The sequence below is a fragment of the Pelophylax lessonae genome (genome assembly GCF_965119305.1).
Source record: "Pelophylax lessonae genome assembly, chromosome: 12".
Lineage (NCBI taxonomy): Eukaryota > Metazoa > Chordata > Amphibia > Anura > Ranidae > Pelophylax > Pelophylax lessonae.
Window position 1 is genome coordinate 112,423,681 of NC_138779.1, and position 22,035 is coordinate 112,445,715.

Here is a 22,035-nt window from a genome sequence, read left to right on the forward strand (position 1 = left end):
CTCCTGGGAGCGATGACGTTCAGCTCCCAGGAATCATCGCAAACTGGAAGTGACGGCGCGGCCGCAGAGGGAGGAAGTGGAAGGAAGGTGAGTATATTTTCTTCTATAATAAGGTAAGTGACCAAAAAAAAAATCGTCACTATCCATTTCTCTTTCAGGTTGCCCTCAGCAAAAATCTATTTTTTCGATTTTGAGGCCGGAACTCCGCTTTAAGGTGGCTAAAATCACTCACTGTGCACTACAAAGGAGCAGCATTGTCAACCTGTGAGGAGATTAGTGTTAGATATAGATTTAGATGAACTTTAAATTAGTTGCTATAAAATGAAATCCTGATTCCAGGTAACCCCATTTTTTTCCCCATTTGAATGAAGAGATTTAAAGCCCATCTCTTGGCAACCTGCAACTTCTGGAGCATAGGAGAGAAAAGTCTGCAGGTTTTACAACCTGGAGGAAGTCTGCAGGAGTGAAGGACTGGGTAAGTAAAACTGCCTTTTCCCATCCCCTAGACCAGTGATGGTGAACCTTGGCACCCCAGATGTTTTGGAACTACATTTCCCATGATGTTCAACTATAGTGCATGAGCATCATGGGAAATGTAGTTCCAAAACATCTGGGGTGCCAAGGTTCGCCATCACTGCCCTAGACCTAAACAAGCATTTAACCCTTGCAGTGTGGAGCCAGCCCCACTGCAAGGGATAATTTTTACTTTCCCTGGAGTTCAGCTTTAACCTATATGAATAAAAGTTGACCACTGAAAGCACCTTGTCAGTGGCCCCTCTCATCCCTCTTAGGCCTTATTCACACTACTCTCATGGGTCAAATCTTGCCAATTCCCACAATTTTCTGTGCAAAAGAAAAAACATGCAGTGACATTCATTGTTTATGGCACCAAGCAAGAATCGCATTCTTGCACACGCAAAAATGAACGGTACTAGAAGCACGGAATAAGCGAAAATCAAAAAAGGTGCATGACCTTCTTTGCCACGTCTGTTGCATGTATGGAAGCCCATTGAAATGAACCTATCTCACGCTGCACTCTCAAGTGCTGCATTGCAGGACAGGTGGCACTACAGGAGGCTGGGGTTGGGTTGGTAATTTTCTTATTCTAAAGAGGTTTGCTTCAAGGTCCCTAATTTTTTTACTTGTATTTTTTATGTCAATATATATTTACAGTGCTTGATTATATACATACATGTTTTCTTCCTTACAATTAGGATACTGAAATCTCCAACATGAGTCCTCTTGATTACATTACGGAACAAGAAGTTGCAGAAGACATGTGCAAGAGAAAGCTGAACCGGAGAAAAAAGGATGGAAAAAGCATTAGGAAAAGAGCACAAAATTATTCTCCTCAGATGTCAAAAGAGGCAGGTATGACCCCGTCTTATATAAAAGTATACATGCACATGGATATTTGCAGGAACAAGGGAGCTTTAGCCTGAAAAAACGTAATTTTTCCACCTCCGAGGAGCTGCGAGTGATGCCTACAAGCACCCATAAAACTGCACAGCTAATTGCGCTTGTACTTGTAAACTTGTGTACTCATGCTTACCTGTGCATGTGAGTATGACGTATTTACCAATCATGGAGATGTTGCGTTCAGGAAATGCATCGTACAGTGAAGAAAATAATTATTTGATCCCCTGCAGATTTTTTAAGTTTGCCCACTCACAAAGACATGAAGGGTCTATAATTTGTTATCATAGGTGTATTTTAAATGATAGAGACAGAATATCAACCAAAAATCCAGAAAAAAACACATAAAACAAATGCCATAAATTAAGTTACAGTTCAGTGAGTAAAATAAGAATTTCATCCCCAAGCAAAACATGACTTGGTACTTGGTGGAGAAACTCTTGTTGGCAAGCACAGAGGTAAGACATTTATTGTAGTTGGTTACCAGGTTTGCACACATCTCAGGAGGGATTTTGGTCCACTCTTCTTTATAGATCTTCTCTAAATCCTTAAGGTTTCTTGGCAACTCGAAGTTTCAGCTCCCTCCATAAATCCTTTATAGGATTAAGGTCTGGAGATTGGCAAGGCCACTCCATGACCTTAATGTCCTTCTTCTTGAGCCACTCCTTTGTTGCCTTGGTTGTATGTTTTTGGTCATTGTCATGCTGGAAAACCCATCCACGACCCACTTTCAGTTTTCTGGCTGAGGGAAGAAGGTTCTCATCCAAGATTTAACAAAACATGACCCCCATCCATTGGCCCCTCAATGCGGCAAGGCTGGCCTGTAACTTTAGCAGAGAAACCGCCCCAAAGCATAATGTTTCCACCTCCATGCTTGACTGTAGGGACGGTGTTCTTACGGTCATAGTCAGCATTTTTCTTCCTCCAAACACAGCGAGTTGAGTTAAGGCCCGTACACACGTAGCGATTGTCGGCCGTAAATATTCGACCGCCAAACGATCGGCCGATTGTCGGCTTGTTAGTATGATGCTTTCGACAACCGATTCCGACTTTTCGGCCGAACAGAATCGGGTGTGCAGGCTATAAAATTTTTGTTGGCCGTCACCAGAACGGCCGATTGTTCGCCAGTCAGTACAGAATTCGGCCGACTAACAGCAGATGAGCAAGACTGGGCATGCTCAGAGAAGAAAAAACACACGGAAAGTTAACCATCACATGGCATCACTTCTGCAGTCGGCTGTTGTTGGCCGACAAAATTCGTGTGCAGTCTTTAGCACTTTTCAACGCGACAGGACAGCAACGGACAAAAGACGGCTGATCGTTCGGCCGACATTCGGTACGTGTGTACGAGACTTTAGTTCCAAAGTAGCTCAATTTTGGTCTCATCTGACCACAGCACTTTCTCCCAATCCTTCTCTGAACCATTTAGATGCTCATTGGCATGACTGTACATGTGCCTTTTTGAAGAGGGGGACTCGCCGTGTTTGTGGGAAGAAAAATGCTTGACCCTAAGAACACCATCCCTACCTCTGTGCTTGCCAACAAGGGTTTCTCCATCAAATATTAAGCCATGTTTTGCTTGGGGATCAAATACTTATTTTATGCACTGAACTGTCTCTCCATTTATAATATTTGTATTGTCTTTTTTTCTGGATTTTTGGTTGAAATTCTGTCTCTATCATATAAAATACACCTAACGTATGATAACATTTTATAGACTCTTAATTTCTTTGTAAGTGGGCAAACTTATAAAATCTGCAGGGGATCAAATAATTATTTTCTCCACTGTATGCATGGATAAAAGCCAATGCAATCGAGAACTGTGCTTACATGAGTACAAGTGCGCACAGCCATGCACTTATATGGCTGGCTGTATGGGTCACCTGTGGCTCCCCCAGGCATTGGAAAACACCAGGAGTTTTACGCATGACCTCCCATGTGCCTACAGACATTTGTGTGTATGTATCCTAAGTTTGAGTCAAAGACACCCTGCTGTCACATTCTGTACATATCCTGCACATCTTTTTTCAGGTACCTCCACAGCTGCAAACTTCACTGACTTCTAGTTAATCTCTGGTCATACACTCAGCAAAAATTATTATTATTATTTTTTAATGGAAATTATTTTTATTGCTTTTAAACAATAGTATATAAGGCAACAGTTACAGCGATAACCACAAAACAAACCAGCTCTACAATGCATCAGCACTAACAGCCAGTACAAAGCAATGGATCTCAAAGTACAGTAAAACCTTGGATTGCGAGTAACTTGGTCTGCAAGTGTTTTACAAGACAAGCAAAATGTTTTAAATAACTTTTAACTTGATTAACGAGCAATGCCTTGCAATACGAGTAGCAACTGAGTATAAAAGAGAATAGGGGCACCTCTAAGTGTAGCAGCATGGTTACATTTAAAGTATAACTAAAGACAAAACTTTTGGTGGAGAGGGAGTAGAATCCCAGTCAGTTTTTATTACTGTCTGTAACCCCATTAAGGAGATTCACCTTCTCTATAATTCCTGTTTACCATCATTATAGAAAGTGAAAGTAAAAGAAAATACCTAATTTTGGGTTGTCCCCAGAAAAGTAATAGAGGAAAGATTTTCCAATAGGAACACTAGTTCTGGTGTGTTGGGGGTCCCCAAGAAATTCCCTTAATTTGCAGGGATTTCCTCTCACTTCCTGTTTGGCTTTGGGACAGGAAGTGAAGGGAAATCTCAGCAATTGGACACAGATGGCAAAAAAAAAAAAAAAAATTCCCCATAGTTCTACTTTAATGAAGGTACAACATTTAGCAACTCGGTTGAAGATTAAAACAGGTACATTTAAGTGTGCAAGCATCCGGGGTAAAGCTATCCACATAGACCGCCCTCCACACCGCCGGCTCTCACCACTGTCAGTCTCTGCAATAGTGACCAGGAAGAGTACCCTGCAGTAGAGCGATCTGAAAGCAAAGCTTGAAGAGCTCGTGGAGCGTACATGGAAGGGATGGGGCTGATGACGGTGGCAGTGCGGAGGACGGTCTATGTGGACAGCTTTACCCCGGATGCCTGTATACTTAGTTGTGCCTCTTTTAATTCTCAACCATGTGAGTTGCTAAATGTTGTACCTTCATTAAATGTAACCATATTGCTACATTTAGAGGCACCTCTCTTTTCTTTTATACTCTGTAGCTCCTGCTAGATTCTGGTTTATGTATTCTCTATTGACACTTTTTTTTTCACCACAGAGGTTATCCTACCTACCTACATTTTCATATAGATAAATGGTTGTGGAACGATTCATCTGAGTTTCCAATATTTTTCATGGGGAAATTCGCTTTGATATACAAGTGCTTTGAATTACAAGCATGTTTCCAGAACGAAATATGCTCACAGTCCCTCCTAGGTAGGTGCTAGGAAAACGCATCTATTTGCTCCTTCTGCTTATCAGGGGAGCCTGATCTGTTAGGTTGGCTGTTGCATGTCTCCAGGTGTGATTCACTGGGTCTGAGGGAGTGTCCCCACTGTATCCAAAGAGGGAGCTTGTTGGACAGTGGAGGAAACCCAGCCAGTGACACATTGGCTTTTGTGGTAGTCCCAGTGGAAGGGCGTTCTTGCAATGCATCCTGAAATTGCTCATAAAAGCCGGGGGGGGGGGGGTGGGGGGTGGAACTTGTGACAGGGTGTCTTTGGCGGGAAGCAGAGTCCCAGGAGGAGGCAGGCAGCAGTCTCTCCTCCTGTAGTGTGTGAGGAAAGTGGTCTTGGGCAGTCGGCCTAGTGAACCAGGTGTGGAGCTGAGCTGCAGAGGATCCAGAGTGCTGACAGTGGAGCTACTGGTGGAGTCTCTCGGGAAAAACAGTGTCTGAGAACTAGGGTCTGGCCCAGGAAGGGGGACCACTCCAGTGAAGTCAGGGGATCAAGGAGCTAGCTCACAAAGAGAGTATGACAGTAAAGGGGGTGCCATGTAAAAAGCCCTGAAGAATAGGAACAAAAGGGGGTGCCAGGAAGGACCCTGAAGTGTGTTCTGCAGTACAGTACAGCTTATCTAAGGCGGTTCATTTATCACTACTTCATCGCTATTGACAAGGTGAAGCAGCAGCCTTGCCACATTCAAGTGCAGTTAGACGTCCCAGCAAATTGTGCATAGGGTATTCAAGTTGGAGTATCCCACTCATTCCCTTCTCCTATCTAAGTTCTAAATAAAACAACAAAAAACCCAAACCCCTAGACTGTTTCTTGACTGAGCCAAGCACTTTAAAGTCACTAAACTATTGTACTGAAAAAACAAATTTGTGAGGATTCATGTGTTGGAAACCCAACCGCACTGAATCTTCACAAGAACAAATGACTGGACTTTCTAAGGCACATCATAGACTGAATCAAACGACTCATATGTTAAAAAATATATATAATTTTATTATTCAGATACAAAAAAAAACTAAAAAATTGAGGGCAAAAGACACATAAATTGTCCTCATTGGAAAATACAAGACATGTAACAATCAACATGAATTCTCTAAAATCGAATAGCCTAAGACAATTTTTACCCAGATAATCCTGCTAGGTAAATGGAAAAATTGTGTAGGTTATTATGCATTCATAATGCTTTCACAATATTTAAGTACATCACATGTATATAGTCATATCTGATCTTTAGTTTGACCTAAAGATCAGATATGACTGAATCCTCACAAATTTGTTTTTTCTTTCTAATTTTGGATGATGGCACAAGTTGGGTAGTTCAATTTCTTTAATGCTAAACTATTGTACTGTTGCTATGGGTAACCCAAGGGAACCCTTCACCAGCAGCTCCCAAGGGAGTAGTGCTACAAGTACAATATGTACACATCAAAGTAACAACCAGTCCCCATAATGGAATAAAATATAAAAAGAAAAGCAGTTGCAAAATATGGCTCCAACACAGGTGAGGTATTTTAAACAGCAAAAAACTTTATTAGAGAAAAATAATTGGATAAAAATCAAGCAACAACATCAACACTATATAAAATAGTATTAGCAATTAACCCACTGACATGGAGATAAAAATATGTATTGGCTTGGAACACCGACCGCTTACACAGACTGGCTGCTTGGCGCCCAAATCCTCCTTGGTGGACGGTAAGCTCCCACACCCTCTGGCGGACACCACGGCTTGCTCCCTCAAGGGATCCACCACGGCCAGACCTGTCTATGGATTGACCCTTAAGCAATTGACAGACAGTGCGCAGCGCAAACCATATGGACTTACGCGACTCATACGGTCAGTAACCGGCTTTGTTCCTGTGGCTATATGTCTGTATACCTGTCAGCCCTGGCGGTACTCACATAACAGACAATATTGCACGAAAGGCTGATCGCATTATCTGAGATATACCACATGTGTCTACCAGTGAGCACAGTCACCTATCCCGGACTGTTATACCCACAGACCAGAGGACATTCCACTCAATAGGTGCTCTGATCGCTCAGACACAGATACTGACTCAATATCAGATTGCATATGCTGAATCACCGCCTCAAGCTGTTTGTCTGCTTGCTTCGCTTGCTTGTCTGTCTGCTTAAAGCCATGTTCGTGCTGCTTTATATGGTGTCTACTGCTGTGTCTCTGTCTATATGATGTTGGAAGACTTTGGAAAGTGCAGCCATATAATTATATGTCCATTTGCCAGAGTGAGCTTGTGGTAGAGCAACTGCCTTTTACACCGACACAGGTGTGAGGACCCTGCATCCAGCGGTCATTTATGGAAATCCCTGCATTACCACGGACTGAGACCTTTACACCACTAAGCTGATCATTATTCCCAGTTGGTCAACTCCACAAACCTGGAAGTGATCCCTGCATATATATACATATATTTACAAACTATAGGGTGGTTAATCTCATGGTAATCCTTTGACCTAATTATTAGGTTGATTTCCTCATGTGCCATCTGGGTGGTGGGTGGAGTCTGATAATAGCGAAGTAGCGGCATTTCACAAGACAGGACCCAATACAGATTTTTATCTCCATGTCAGTGGGTTAATTGCTAATACTATTTTATATAGTGTTGCTTGATTTTTATCCAATTATTTTTCTCTAATAAAGTTTTTTGCAGTTTAAAATACCTCACCTGTGTTGGAGCCATATTTTGCAACTGCTTTTCTTTTTATATTTTTTTTCCTGATTCTAAATAGTTGCTTGGCCCACAGGCTATATGCTGCTGGTTTTGAGGAAATATACTATACACACTATATGTCACACCCTCATACCCCGAAAGGATTCTGAGTGATTTCCTGAGGTTCAGTTCTTCCCCCCCCCTTATCCCTTGGTACACCCATAATGGAATAATTTGAATTGAAAACAGAACAGCAACATCTTCAAAATGATCAATACATCGGCTTCCCTCAAAGAAGCATGGCAGGGGATTTCGGGGCTCAGAAAGGCACAACAACCCCAAGAAATGCTCAGGAGGAGAAGCATAAAAAACACAAATGCTTATTCAGATTCCGTAGACATATTGTTTACTGAGCCCCCCCATACACTTTATCAAATTTAACTGGCACACCTCTACTGGTATACGTGGATTTATATAAAAGGTAAAGTTTTATTAATTACCCCTTCCAGGACAGGATAGTCAGAGCAGCAGGCCTTTTCCATGAGAGAATAATAAGCTTCCTGGGGTAGTAGAACATTAATGAAAGTAGGGTACATATCACCTTCGTGGGAGCTAAGGGGTCTACCAGGCTCATGAGACAAATTTCAACTGAGGGCTGAAAATTTATCGTCGTGACCCACTGGACACATTGCACAACCTCCAGCCAATGTTGCTGGATGGTCGCACAATTCCAAAGAATGTGAAAAAAATCGGCTTGCAAGGAGGTGCTACATCAACATTTAGAAGTCTGAGCTGGGAAAATCTTGGCTAATCTGGCTGGAGTCAAATATATCCTATGTAGGAACCTACTGTATAGTGAATAAAGTGATCCCTTGTTGACACAAGTCTAGTAAAGGGGGCATCCCACATATCATCCCAATTGTCCCCATTCATTTGAGGGAAGTCAACTGACCATGCGTTCCCTTATGGCATAAGGACTTTGCCTGTGTCAATATACAGCTATTTGGATATGGTGGATAATGCCTTGCCACTTACCAAATTTGGAAACCAACAGAAAAGGTCCAACATTTCCAGTTGTGGAGCTTACAACTTAAGGCTCAATTCACAAACCTGTTTTTTTCCTTGTCTAGATGTTGTTTTCTTATACATATTTTCTCATATCTCAGAAGGCCTAATTCATAAGAGGCTTTTTTTTGCCTGCTCTGCAAGTAATGGTGTTTTATCACTAATGCTATTATGACGCTATGGATGCTATTTTAATGGCCGATTTTAAGGATCAATTCACAAAGCTGCAGCAGAAGGTCCTATGTTTTAGCCATGTGACTGTCATTTTCTAATCTCTCTAGGGCTGAAAATAACTCACAATAATCTATATAAGGGTCTTTATGATGGTGTGTTAGTTATCCTTATTAAGCATACTATAATGAAACCAATTTACCAGATTACCGCACAAGTTATCACTCCTAATATTAATGTGAACTGTATTGTGCAGGAAAACTAACTCATTCATCTTCGTAAACTGAGCCTTTGATGTGCCTGTCTTGTTGCCCTCGGCCACAACTGATGAAGACTTGACTGATGGTGCATCCATCTTTCCTTGAATAGCCAATGTATTCGGATGGCCCACCCAAAGCATCATTCTTGGAGTAGCCAATGTATTCTGATGGACCACCCAAAGCATCATTCTTGGAGTAGCCAATGTATTCTGATGGCCCACCCAAAGCATCATTCTTGGAGTAGCCAATGTATTCTGATGGCCCACCCAAAGCATCATTCTTGGAGTAGCCAATGTATTCTGATGGGCCTTGATGATTCCTGCCACTTCTTTATCCATTTTTTCTAAATGAGGTTAGCTGCAGTAATTTGGTATAAATTATTACCATACATAATCCTCCTGGCCAGACCTGTACCTAGTCTTCTGCCCTAGTCATTGGTTGACTTTTTTTTCTTTGCCATCTGTGCTTCATTGGCACATTTCTCTTCACTTCATATCCCCGATCAGGGGTATTGAATTAAAATTCACTGAGTTCCGGTCAGTAAACTTTTCTTCCAGCAGAATATCATGTTGGTACCTGTGGCCCATTTTCAGCATACGGCTTGGTGAAGTGTGATTTTGAAAAAAAAAAAAAGGTCAAAGACTTATTTCTCTGTGTTTATTGCGGGTAGTGCTTTCACAGTAGTGTTTTCACACTTCCTTGACATTAACCCCCCTCCCATCAGTGCTGTCCTCTGCCCCCATTTTCATCAACCCCCCACATTACTGTCCCCAGTCCCCACCCCTCCACATTACAGCCCTCAGCCACCCCACATTACTGTCCTCATTGCCCCCACATTACATTTCTCAGCCTCCCACATCACAGTCCTCAGCCTCCCTATTTTAATGTACTCGACCCCAACATTGCAGTCTTGTCCTCGCCCCCCCCCTCCACATCCCAGTGCCTCCCCCCACTTTAATGTCATCAGCCCCCCACATTACAGTCCTCCAGCTCCTCCCACTTTAAAGTCCCCCCACATGAGAACAAATGTCCCATTTGAAGATTTCCCCTATATTTCTAGTCCAGTGACAACTCAACATTTTTAGTTTACCCTCACCTTAATTCCCCGTGACATTGGTGATGAGGATAATTGGAGAGGTCAAATTTCCCCAAGGCAGCGAATACAGTTATCATTTTTTATTTTTTTTTGGGTTGAACCGAAAAAATGTGTGGATGAGGGAATCTTACTACTGTGCCATGTGCTCTGAAGGTGGGCAGATATCCCTGCCATCAGAATACAATGATCAGTGTAGCTAGTTAGCGGTACTGATCAAGCAGGAAAAACAGGCTGGTTCTACACAAGTCAATTGATTGACTTCTGAACAACCAGGGTGCCCATAAATGGCTCAAAATGTATCCAGTTCAGCAGGGACTCACTAAAATTTATTCTATGTACGGCTGGCTTAACCGGGACATAGACACCTTTGAGTACCTTTACTTCTGATATTTTATTAATAAATCCTTATACTGCACTTAAAGAGGGGGTGTGATCTGGATCAACCATGCTGAGTAGTGTGCCTCCATCCCATAAAGTATACATTATACAAACAGAAACAATTTTGCCCTGGGGACTTTAAAATGAGGCTACACACTCACACACATAGTACCATAAAATTCAAATAATTTATTTTGACAGTGATAGAAATGGTAAATACATAGAATACAAACATGTTTGGACTGATCAGTGGTGTCCATTACAACAACATAGACAATATTATACAATATATGCAATAGCAGTGTGAACCTGCATTCAATGCGTATATGAAACATATGTTGAACATGATAGAATGTAGTAGCCTTGTACTGTACTGACGCGTTTCGCGAAATGTGATTCGCTTTATCAAAGTAGGTTTCTGCCATGTATCTACAAAGTAAAAAATGTTGTCAATAATACAGCTATGTTTGTATGAAATGTTCAATGTGAAAAGGAGCAAGCAGACATCAAGGCTCCATACTCACTATATCAATCTCAACATGAAAGCGCCGGATACGCTGGTCCATAAGAACGTCTAAACCGGGAGCTGAGGGGGAGACCCCAGTGGGCGCGGGGACCACAAGGAAAGCAGGATGAAAGGTGCCATGATATATACCCGTATACCTGTATTTTGGGTTGATCTCTCCAACCTAATACAGGTATACGGGTATATATCATGGCACCTTTCATCCTGCTTTCCTTGTGGTCCCCGCGCCCACTGGGGTCTCCCCCTCAGCTCCCGGTTTAGACGTTCTTATGGACCAGCGTATCCGGCGCTTTCATGTTGAGATTGATATAGTGAGTATGGAGCCTTGATGTCTGCTTGCTCCTTTTCACATTGAACATTTCATACAAACATAGCTGTATTATTGACAACATTTTTTACTTTGTAGATACATGGCAGAAACCTACTTTGATAAAGCGAATCACATTTCGCGAAACGCGTCAGTACAGTACAAGGCTACTACATTCTATCATGTTCAACATATGTTTCATATACGCATTGAATGCAGGTTCACACTGCTATTGCATATATTGTATAATATTGTCTATGTTGTTGTAATGGACACCACTGATCAGTCCAAACATGTTTGTATTCTATGTATTTACCATTTCTATCACTGTCAAAATAAATTATTTGAATTTTATGGTACTATGTGTGTGAGTGTGTAGCCTCATTTTAAAGTCCCCAGGGCAAAATTGTTTCTTATACTGCACTTAGAGTGGCGCCTGTGTTCTCCCTTTAGTTATACTTTAAAAATGATTTTGATAATATTCCTTGCTGTTCTTTTTTCTGCCAGTTTATAAAGGTTTTCTATAAAACCCATTGAGGTGGACTTATCAAAACTCGAGCGGCCAGTATCTGGAGCAGCAGGGCATGGAAACCAATCAACTGCCATCTTTCATTTTGAAAACTTAAGTGAAAAAGTTGAAAACAGATATTGATTGGTTGCCAGGTCCAGCTGCTTGGAATCCATCTGCTCTAGTTTTGCTAAATCCACCCCCCCCCCCCCCCCCCATTGCATTTCAATCATTGAGTGTCAGTGCTGCTGTTTATAATGCATAGTACACACGAGCCGAACGCTGGGAGACATTGGACGGTTTTTATTGAATTTAATTCGGCCCGTGTGTATGTCAGTTGGTCTTACAGAAGTCAGTCGTTTGGTCATCCTCTGTCAAGCCAGCAGCTGATGGTCTCCTGATAACCGCGTTCTGGCGGGGGGCTGTCCCCCTGTCAGAACACAACAGCTCAGTGGGCAGATCGTTGTACTAACATTGGATAATTAGTACAGCGGCTCAGACACTATTAGGATATGTACTTTACAGTGGGCACCACTTTGTGAAGTAAAACCTTTTCCTAGAAATATGTTTAAATACTAATGTTGAAGGTTATTGTTTATTAATGTCATTTTTTTTCTTCCCTCTTCTCTTCCGTCAGTTGAAGTTCAGTCCAGTATTGGAGACTTGGTTTTGGCAGCAGAAATGATGGAGAAAGCAAGTGAAACAACATTCCAAGACCCAGGTGCAGTAAATGAGTACATTATACATGACCATGGAGATTATTGTGTACCGGATGATCCTGAGCTGCTGAAAAAGATGGTGAGAGAGCTAAAGAAGGTATCCCATCAGCAGAGCCAACTTCTCCTCTCACTACAAGAAGCGCTCACCAGCAAAGAGAGTCAATGCCGTACGCTGCAGGTACTGTACAAATACGGGTACCATACTGCCATCATACCATACTGCCATCATACCATACTGCCATCAATCACTGTTGGTCTCATATTAAATCTTCTGTTGTCCCAGAATTGCAAACAAAGCTGCCGGTTGGCTTTAACACACAATATTTAAATGAGTGAATATGATCTATGTTTACCTTTGTTTGTAATCAGTATGATATGATTCAGAACAAAAGGAAAAAAATGTTTTGAAAAACTAAGCAGAGTCCCCCCCCCTTATTTTAGGGTCCCCATCCAAGTCCCCCCCCCCCCTTCAGGGTCCCCATCAGAGTCTCTCCTTACTTCAGGGCCCCAATTATATTCCCCCATTACATCAGGGCCCCCATGAGAGTCCACCCCCTTACATCAGGGTCCCCATCAGAGTCCCCCTTCTTAGATCAGGGTCCCCATCAGAGCCCCCCCTCTACAGCAGGGTCCCAACAGAGTTCCCCCCCCCTTACATCAGGGTCCCCAACAGAGTTCCCCCTCCATTACATCAGGGTCCCCAACAGAGTTCCCCCCTCCTTTACATCAGTGTCCCCAACAGATTCCCCCCCCCCTTACATCAGGGTCCCCTACAGAGTCCCCCCCCCTTACATCAGGGTCCCCAACAGAGGCCCCCCCAAACATCAGGGTTCCCATCAGAGTCCCCCCTTACCTCTTTACCTCTCCATGTCTTTATGAACCTTGCTTTGTGCACTGGTCCAAATCTTTTGGTGGAGGGGGGATTATGGGGTGAGGTTCTTTTTCAGGGGTTGGGCTTGGCCCCTTAGTTCCAGTGAAGGGAACTCTTAAGGTGTCAGCACACCAAGACATTTTGGACAATTTCATGCTTCCAACTTTGCAGTAACAGTTTGGGGATGGCCCCTGCCTGTTCCAACATGACTGCGCACCAGTGCACAAAGCAAGGTCCATAAAAACACGGATAAGCGAGTTTGCGGTGAATGAATTTGACTGGCCTGCACAAAGCCCTGACCTCAACCCGATAGAACACCTTTGGGATGAATTAGAGCAGACTGCGAGCCAGGCCTTCTCGTCCAACATCAGTGCCTGACCTCACAAATGCGCTTCTGGAAGAATGGTAAAACATTCCCATAGACACACTCCTAAACCTTGTGGACAACCTTCCCATAAGAGTTGAAGCTGTTATAGCTGCAAAGGGCGGGCAAACTCAATATTGAACCCTATGAACTAAGACGCCATTAAAGTTCATGTGCATGTAAAGGCAGGTGTCCCAATACTATATATATATATATAGAGTTTTTTTTTTTTTAATTACTGAATGACTTCTACTCATTTCTGAGGTTTACACAGTCAAGCGTGGAAACCTAATTTTAATCTACGGCAGTAAGGTATAATTAAAGTGGAGTTCCACCCAAAAGTGTGTTGCAGAGTGTAATCACTGGGTGCAGCGGAGTCCATTCAGATCAGACATTGTGGAGTAAACAGGAACTGGCTTCTTTATTAGAACATAACACAAGAATCAAACATGTCACCTCATTGTAATAAGAACACAGACAGGAAAAGATAACTAACAAGTACAGTGCAGTGTACAGGAAATACACATCATAGAAAATGCATAGCATATCACTTAGCATTAGCGACATCTACTATCCTATTTGTGAACTGCAGTTTATCGGATAAGCTAAAAGCTGTTGTATCTCCAACAAAGTGGAACTTCCACTTTAAGACCTCCTGACCCATTAAAATGCCAAAAAATGTGGCATGTCATTTTTTTGGGGAGGTGAAGCGGGTACCTAGTTTTGACAGGTTTCCACTCCCGCTCGGACCGCCTAGGCGGCTTGAGTGGAAGTTCTCCAGCTCTTCCAGAAGATTGCCCGGCCATTCAGGACGCGCAGCACAACTCGTGAATGTGCAGTGCGCACCCGGCTGTGAAGCCACAAGCTGTCACAGCCAGGTGCCCAGCCCCACAGTAAGGATTCCGACACCAGGGAGAGGAGAGGGAGAGAACCGAGGCTTCGGGCAGCCGCATTGCTGGATCGTGGGACAGGTGATTGTGTGTTTTATATTAAAAGTCAGCAGCTACACTTTTTGTAGCTGCTGACTTTTAATAAGAACAAAAACAACTGGGGCTCCGCTTTAAATAGGTCTTGTTCCTACTCCCAGCCTGTCAATGGACTGTGAAGAAGGAGCAGCAGAAGGCTAAAGTGCTTATCTCTCTGTCACTCTGCTTCCTCTTCCTGTCAGCCTAAGACAAAATTGAAGGCTTCATTTAACATGTTTTCTACTTCTGTTCCCAATTAAAGGAGCAGTGGGAGAATGAGAAATGGATGTTGATGACTGACATGGGTCAGCAAATTTCCCAGCTGGAATCAGAGATAAGAAATTTGCGGTGTGAGAATGAGATTCTAGAGAAGAAAAACAAAGATTTAGAAGAACAACTCGAGAGAAGTTCCGGGACAGTTCTGTACTTGGGCCAGCAGGTAAAGCAACAGGAGAACAGCAGGAATGACGGTGGATTCTGTATGAACAACATCAAAAGTGATGGCAAGTGGGTACGTTTCTATACAGGCTTTGACAGCTATGAGCATCTCACAGACTTCCTCAGCTTTCTGACTGCAGACCAAAAACTGTGCTCTGGCAAAATCCGAAAAAGGTCAGAGGTTGGACCTCAAAGTGCTCTGGGTTTAGAAGATCAGCTCCTGCTTGTCCTCACAAGGCTGCGTTTGGGGTTGTTGCTTCAGGATTTATCCTTTCGATTCAGAGTATCGGAGTCCACGGTCTCCCGTTACTGGCTGAATTGGACAGATCTTCTACATGCAAGGCTTACTCAGGCAAGTGAAAAGTGACCTTTTTCTTACAGTAGGGTTTATTCACTCTTTCAGACAATTTAATGAATCAGAACAGCTAGCTGCTCTTATTGTCTATAGAGTAGATGGCTGGCTATGGCTTCATGTAAATATTTAGCCCAAAGTACCTACAGTGGGGAAAATAATTATTTGATCCCCTGCAAATTTTGTAAGTTTTCCTACTTACAAAGAAATGAGGGGTCTATATTTTTTTTTTATCATAGGTGTATTTTAAATGATAGAGGCAGAATATCAACCAAAAATCCAGAAAAAAAAAACACATGATACAAATGTTATAAATTGAGTTGCAGTTCAGTGAGTAAAATAAGTATTTGATCCCCTACCAACCAACGATAATTCTGGCTCCCACAGACTGGCTATAGTATGTGCTCATGCGGTACACAGATTAATCCTGTCAATTTAAGAAGGTGCTCTTAACGACAACTCGTTGTGTGTATAAAAGACACTGGTCCACAGAATCTCTTTCTTCCATTCAAACCTTACCATTATGAGCAAGACCAAAGAGCTGTCAAAGGACATCATGAACAAGATTGTAGACCTGCTCCAGGCTGGAATGGGCTACAAGACCATCCGCAAGAAGCTTGGTGAGAAGGAGACAATTGTTGGAGCGATTTTTCGCAAATGGAAGAAATACAAATTAACCAACATTTGTCCTCAGTCTGGAGCTCCATGCAAGATTTTGCCTCATAGGGTAGGGATGATCATGAGAAAAGTGAGGGATCAGCCCAAAACTACACAGGAGGAGCTTGTGAATGATCCCAAGGCAGTTGGGACCAAAGTCACCAAACAAACCATTGTTAACAGAATACGCTGCCATGGACTGAAATCCTGCAGCGCCCGCAAGGTCCCCCTTCTAAAGAAGGCACATGTACAGGCCCATCCAAAATTTGCCAATAAACATCTAAATTATTCAGAGAAGGATTGAATTATTCAGTGGTCAGAGGAGACCAAAATTGAGCTCTTTGGCATTAACTCAACTCGCCGTGTTTGGAGGAAGAAAAACGCTGACTATGGCCCTAAGAACACCATCCTACAGTCAAGCATGGAGGTGGAAACATTATGCTTTGGGGCTGTTTTTATGCTAAAGGTACAGGCCAACTTTGATGCATTGGACTGGACAGGGCCATGTATTGTAAAGTCGTGGATGAGAACCTTGTTCCCTCAGCCAGAACACTGAAGATGGGTCGTGGATGGGTCTTCCAGCATGACAATGACCCAAAACATACCGCCAAGGCAACAAAGGAGTGGCTAAAGAAGTAGCATATTAAGGTTCTCCAGACTTTAATCCTAAAGAAAATTTATGGAGGGAGCTGAAACTTTAAATTGCCAAGAAACCTTAAGGATTTAGAGAAGATCTGTAAAGAAGAGTTAACCAAAATCCCTCCTGAGATGTGTGCAAACCTGGTAACCAACTACAAGAAACGTTTTACCTCTGTGCTTGCCAACAAGGATTTCTCTACCAAGTACTAAGTCATGCTCTGCTTGGGGATCAAAAACGTATTTTACTCACTGAACGGCAACCTAAATGATAGCATTTGTTTTATGTGTTTTTCTGGAATTTTGGTTGATATTCTATTTCTATCATTTAAAATACACCTATGATAAAAATTATACACCCTTCATTTCTTTGTAAGTGGGCAAACTTACAAAATCTGCAGGGGATCAAATAATTATTTTCCCCACTGTAACTTTACTCAACCTTTCTCAACCCGAGTTGGTTGAACGCTAGGGTTTCTCCAGAGGTTGCTGGGGGTTCATTGAGCTGTGAGCAATGGTGAATTGATTATCACCAACATCCAATGTAAGAGGACCCTTTCTACAGCACACAGAGTGTCCCATGCCTCCATCTTCTTTGCCTCATCAGGAGGTCGGCTGGCTCTTCCAGGTCAGAGTGGACACGCACATTTTTTTTCAGGAGGTCAGCAATGGCGGCCCTTTTACTTACCTCTCGATGGGGTCACTTTAATGGTTAAATTTATGCATTACTACTAGCCTTCATCTCCGCATTGTCCATTAAAACTGTTCTTAGGGATCAAGCACCACCTGCAGGCTGAAGTAAGGTACAGTATTAACCAACTTGAATTTACCTTCATAAGAACGCAGGTTCAGAGCAGCTAAATAAGGGTTATAAATATGACCAATGCACTTTACCTCATCCCTTAATGTCACTTGTTCCATGTCTTCCAGTATTTGTATAAAAGGGATCAATAATTGACAGCAGGCGGATCTGCTGCTGTATTTTAAAATATGCTGCAGTCTGCCACCCATTATTTCTTCATATTCACAATCGTCATAAAGTGTATCTAAAGCCATTTTTTCAGTTTTAGATATAATGGTAAGAGAGGTTAGAACCTCTGACATGTTTTTATTGCTGTCTGTCTCCCTCACCTCTCTATTTTTTTTACTGGTTACCATTGTCACAGAGACTAAAAGTGAGACAAAATCCAAAATTTGGAGTTATTAGAAAAAGAATAGGGGGTAATCTTTTAATTAATCTTTTAATGAATTGAATTGTCCTTGTGAAAACTGGAGGGGAGATTTTCTCTTACTTTTGTATGGTGAAACCACCCCAACCTCTAACTGGCCTTTGCAGGAAGGAGCCTATGGAAGGGTGATATATGTCAAAAAACAACAAACAAAAATTGGACACCCAGCAATAGCACAATGATAGTGAAGATATCCAGTGCGTCCCCTCACCAATTACCAACAGTACAGACAAATGGCAACCACCCCAACCTACTGTATTATCTGGTCTTTGCAGTAAGGAACTCATGGAAGGGAGACGCATGCCAAAAAACAACAACAAAAAAAAAGTTTCCAGATCACTTACTAGCCATACTGGAACAAAGCAAATTGACCTTGTCTAACATCTCTCCTTTAAACCATGGGGTTTTTGGTGTGGGGCGCACTGGATTCCTTTGCTGCCATTGTCCTATTGCTGGGTGTTCAGTGCGTCCTTGTGCCTTTTAAAAAGGGGTGGGCTCCCTCTAGGCATACCTGCCCTTAAAGAGAAGCTCAAGTTAATTTTTTTAATTATTTATTTTTTTAATGTCAGCAGCTACAAAAACTGTAGCTGCTGACTTTTAAACACACACTCACCTGTCCCAGGATTCAGCGTGTTCCAGATGACTGCAGGGAGGGAGAGAGGGAGAGGACTAGCACTTCCTGCTAGTACTGAGGGTCTGGCAGAGCTGAAGTAGCTCTGTCCAGCATTTCCCTGATTAGGTAGTTCATTGCTATATTGATCTATTGCTGAATGATTACAGCCAGCAATAGTTCACTATTAGAAGTGATGTGATGCTGCAGGGTTGCATGGGGGGACTGAATCTGGTCTCCACTATCCAGATCCACCATAAAAAGAAGAAAAAGTATAAAAGAAAATAAAAAAAAAGAAAAGAAAATTATTTTTAACCTGCAAAAATCATGATTATTAAAATAAATAAATAAGAAATAAAAAAAAAAAGAACAACTTCTTCCCAACTGTGAGAAGGAGCTGGCACCAGATTAATGCAGTACAGACGAATTCCTGGGATCTGCTGGCTGCTGGGAGACACCTGCTGGTGGACACCAGAGCTGCACCCTTCTGGTCTGTACAGCAAGTGAAACAGGTATGCAGTTTTTTCTATAAGTGTCAACTGCTAGTGCTTGTATTATGGGTTTTTGTTACCTGCTTCTGCACATATTAAATCAGAACTTTAGCCAAAAACAAGTACATATCTCATTAAAAACAAAAGAATAAACCCAGTGTTTGCTGCAATATTTACATTCGGTCCAGAGATTTCCAACACGGTACATTACATTAATTTGCTGCTAGATGTCAGGTCAGCATTTTTCAGGCTACTTCCTCTGAGCCCACGTGGTCCCGGATCCGCCACAAAAAAAAAAAAAAAAGCCTATTACAGAACACAGTAGATCAAGCTGAAATTTACACACAGAAGTTTTATAGCTTAGCCCTTCACAGAAGACCCAAGCAAATGTTAAAAACCTACTATAAATAGAAGTTTTAAAAATCTATAACTGTAAAAAAAATAAATAAATAAAGTGAATAAAATATAACAGACCAAAAAATATTTGAATCTTTTATATCAATACTGAGAAACATAAGCTGCTATTGAGGACCCTCTTCTGAAACTGTCAGTCAGTGAAAGTAGGACACTGCTTATATGTTCAGTATAACAGCCAGGTAAGCAGCATTTTTACGAGAATAGGTGAGCAATGGCAGTCTATGCTGTAAATTGTTCTCACTAAAAGTTACCTTTTATTATGGCAGTGTGTAAAGTTCAGTTGGAATTCTGTTTTCACAAATATGAGAAACTTTAAACTGAATTCTGGTTGCTGAGGTTTTTCAAATGTTAACATTACTGTATGAGGATGCCAATGTTGCTTCATCAAACTTTCTCTTATTGTCTGAATGTGGACTCAAATGTAGAATTGTTCTTGATTTGTATGAGTTGTATACTAAAAAAACTGGACTAGACAGCTGATGATTGGTTTGTTGTATATTTGCAATTCGTTCACAATTTTTGATTCCTCATTTCAGATACCAATCCTATACAGTACCAGATACCTAGAGCTCTTTGAACCCAAGAGAACAGTGCAGTATCAAGGACTCAACTGCACTGTTATGGACTGTACAGATCTCTTCTTTGAAGTGCAGGCCAAGGACCGCACTAAGCCATCCTCTACACATCCCTCCAGGAACCATTATTTAAGGCGAGGTTACGCCATTGCTTCCTCCAATGGATTCATTACCTTTTCATCTAGCTTACCGTTTGGAATAGCTACCAAGGTCATGGATGGACAACCACAGGAAGAAATAGTAGGTGGAATTGGCCCATTATTGCACTTTCCAAATTTCATGCAAAATTCTCCAGTCCAGCTAACCCACCAACAGCAGGAAATGAGCAGACAGGTTCTCAGTCTCCTGAGCCTCATAGACAAAGCATTAAACTTCAGATTTTTAAAGTATGTATATCCACAAAATATGGAAGCACAGGTGGATCGAGCCTGGATAATCTGTTGCTACTTGGCTTGCTTGCTACACGATCCCATGGGATTATCCTAAAATTGACTATGGGATATAAACAGCCTAAGGGACTGTATTTTACTTGGGTCCAGTTTTATAATTTTGCACTAAAGGTTTTTTATTCTAGTTTGTTTGGGGCCATTTTACAGAAAGATGATCTGAATAGATCCCTATTCTTCTCAGTACAGTGGACAATCCTCTTTTTTCCTCTGGTCTGCTAATGACAAAAACCTTCAATTTAAAGGATAGTTTTATCTTTTGTAACATGTTACTGTGCTCCAGTTCTCGCGGCTCCCCGATCCCAGGCGGCTGTGCGGGGCCCTGCACACATGGCCTTCTCCAATCTTTCACAGAGTGCTGTGAATGAATGAACTACAAGTCCTGTCTTCTACCGCGCCAGATTGCTTGCGGTTCTCAGTGAAGATGTTGATTAGCATTGACGTAGTTCATGGGCTCTTCCGGCAAATTATTACCTGTCTGCCTATATGGAAGGTATGGGCAAATATTATTTAGCCCCGGGGGAACGTTGGGGCATGGCCTGGCCAGAGCCCAGGCTGAGGCTGCCAATCATCCTCTCACACAGTTCTGTTTTATGATGTGCAGACATATTTTCTGCCTTGCTGAAGCTTGGAGCTGGGACACCCTACCATCCTGACCAGCACTCACAGCTGTTGGCTTTGGACTGCACCTCTAACCTCAACCGCACTCATATGTTTTACCTTTGGGTCACAAGAGGTACGGGCAGGCAGCTATACGATTTGTTTGCAGGAGCCTGACAGTGCACCTGCGATCCAAGGATTGTGAGTGCAGTGCTTTACTGGCTGCAGTGTAAAAAAAAATAATAATAATAATAATAAATAAATGCACATTTTTTTACCTGCAAAATCATGTGCCTTCCTTTTATTTATTTTTTTACAAAATGGTAACTTATCCTGTGCAATTTAAACTGATGTAAGCAGGATTTGTTTTGTGAAAACTACATGTGAACGTTTTTATTAGATCCAGAAGCATAGGCAGCTGAATATATATATATATATGTTGGATTTCTCTAAAGGGCCGATTCACAGCAAGCAGTGCAGAACAGCATGAGCAGAGCACTAGCACTAGATGTTAGGGCACAAGCTGGAGCTGCCCCACAGGATGATGAAGTCACATGGGGCAGCTTCAAGGCCAGAGACAAGAAGTAGCAACAGAGGATACCCAGGATCAGCTGCTATTCTGTTGCCACTCTAAATAAGGAAGTACAGTAAAATGGCATTTACAATCGCAGTATGCATAATGGAAGGGTTGTGTAGGCTGTCGCTGTGCAGGAGCACACCAGCAGCTTTTTTTTTTTTTTGATAGCTCAGTCATGCTAGGTATTACTTACTATAAGTGGTAATCGTTACGCAAATGGAAAAAGGGGCTCCATTAGGCCCCTTTCACACTTGTGTGATTTGTCCTGCGACTTGGGACTGAAGT

At 42.1% G+C, this 22,035-nt stretch overlaps 1 protein-coding gene across 1 annotated transcript in view; it reads left to right on the forward strand.

Annotated features, from left to right (window-relative positions):
- LOC309567862 (uncharacterized protein) overlaps positions 1 to 20,871 on the forward strand; it is a 32,009-nt gene extending 11,138 nt beyond the window's left edge. Inside the window, exons 2-5 of the mRNA XM_082273366.1 lie at positions 1,215 to 1,371; positions 12,441 to 12,700; positions 14,985 to 15,512; positions 20,089 to 20,871. Of these exons, the coding sequence (XP_082129492.1) occupies positions 1,215 to 1,371; positions 12,441 to 12,700; positions 14,985 to 15,512; positions 20,089 to 20,613 (1,470 nt within the window). The 3' untranslated portion in view covers positions 20,614 to 20,871. The remainder of the gene's footprint in view (positions 1 to 1,214; positions 1,372 to 12,440; positions 12,701 to 14,984; positions 15,513 to 20,088) is intronic.
- The last annotated feature ends 1,164 nt before the right edge of the window (positions 20,872 to 22,035 follow it).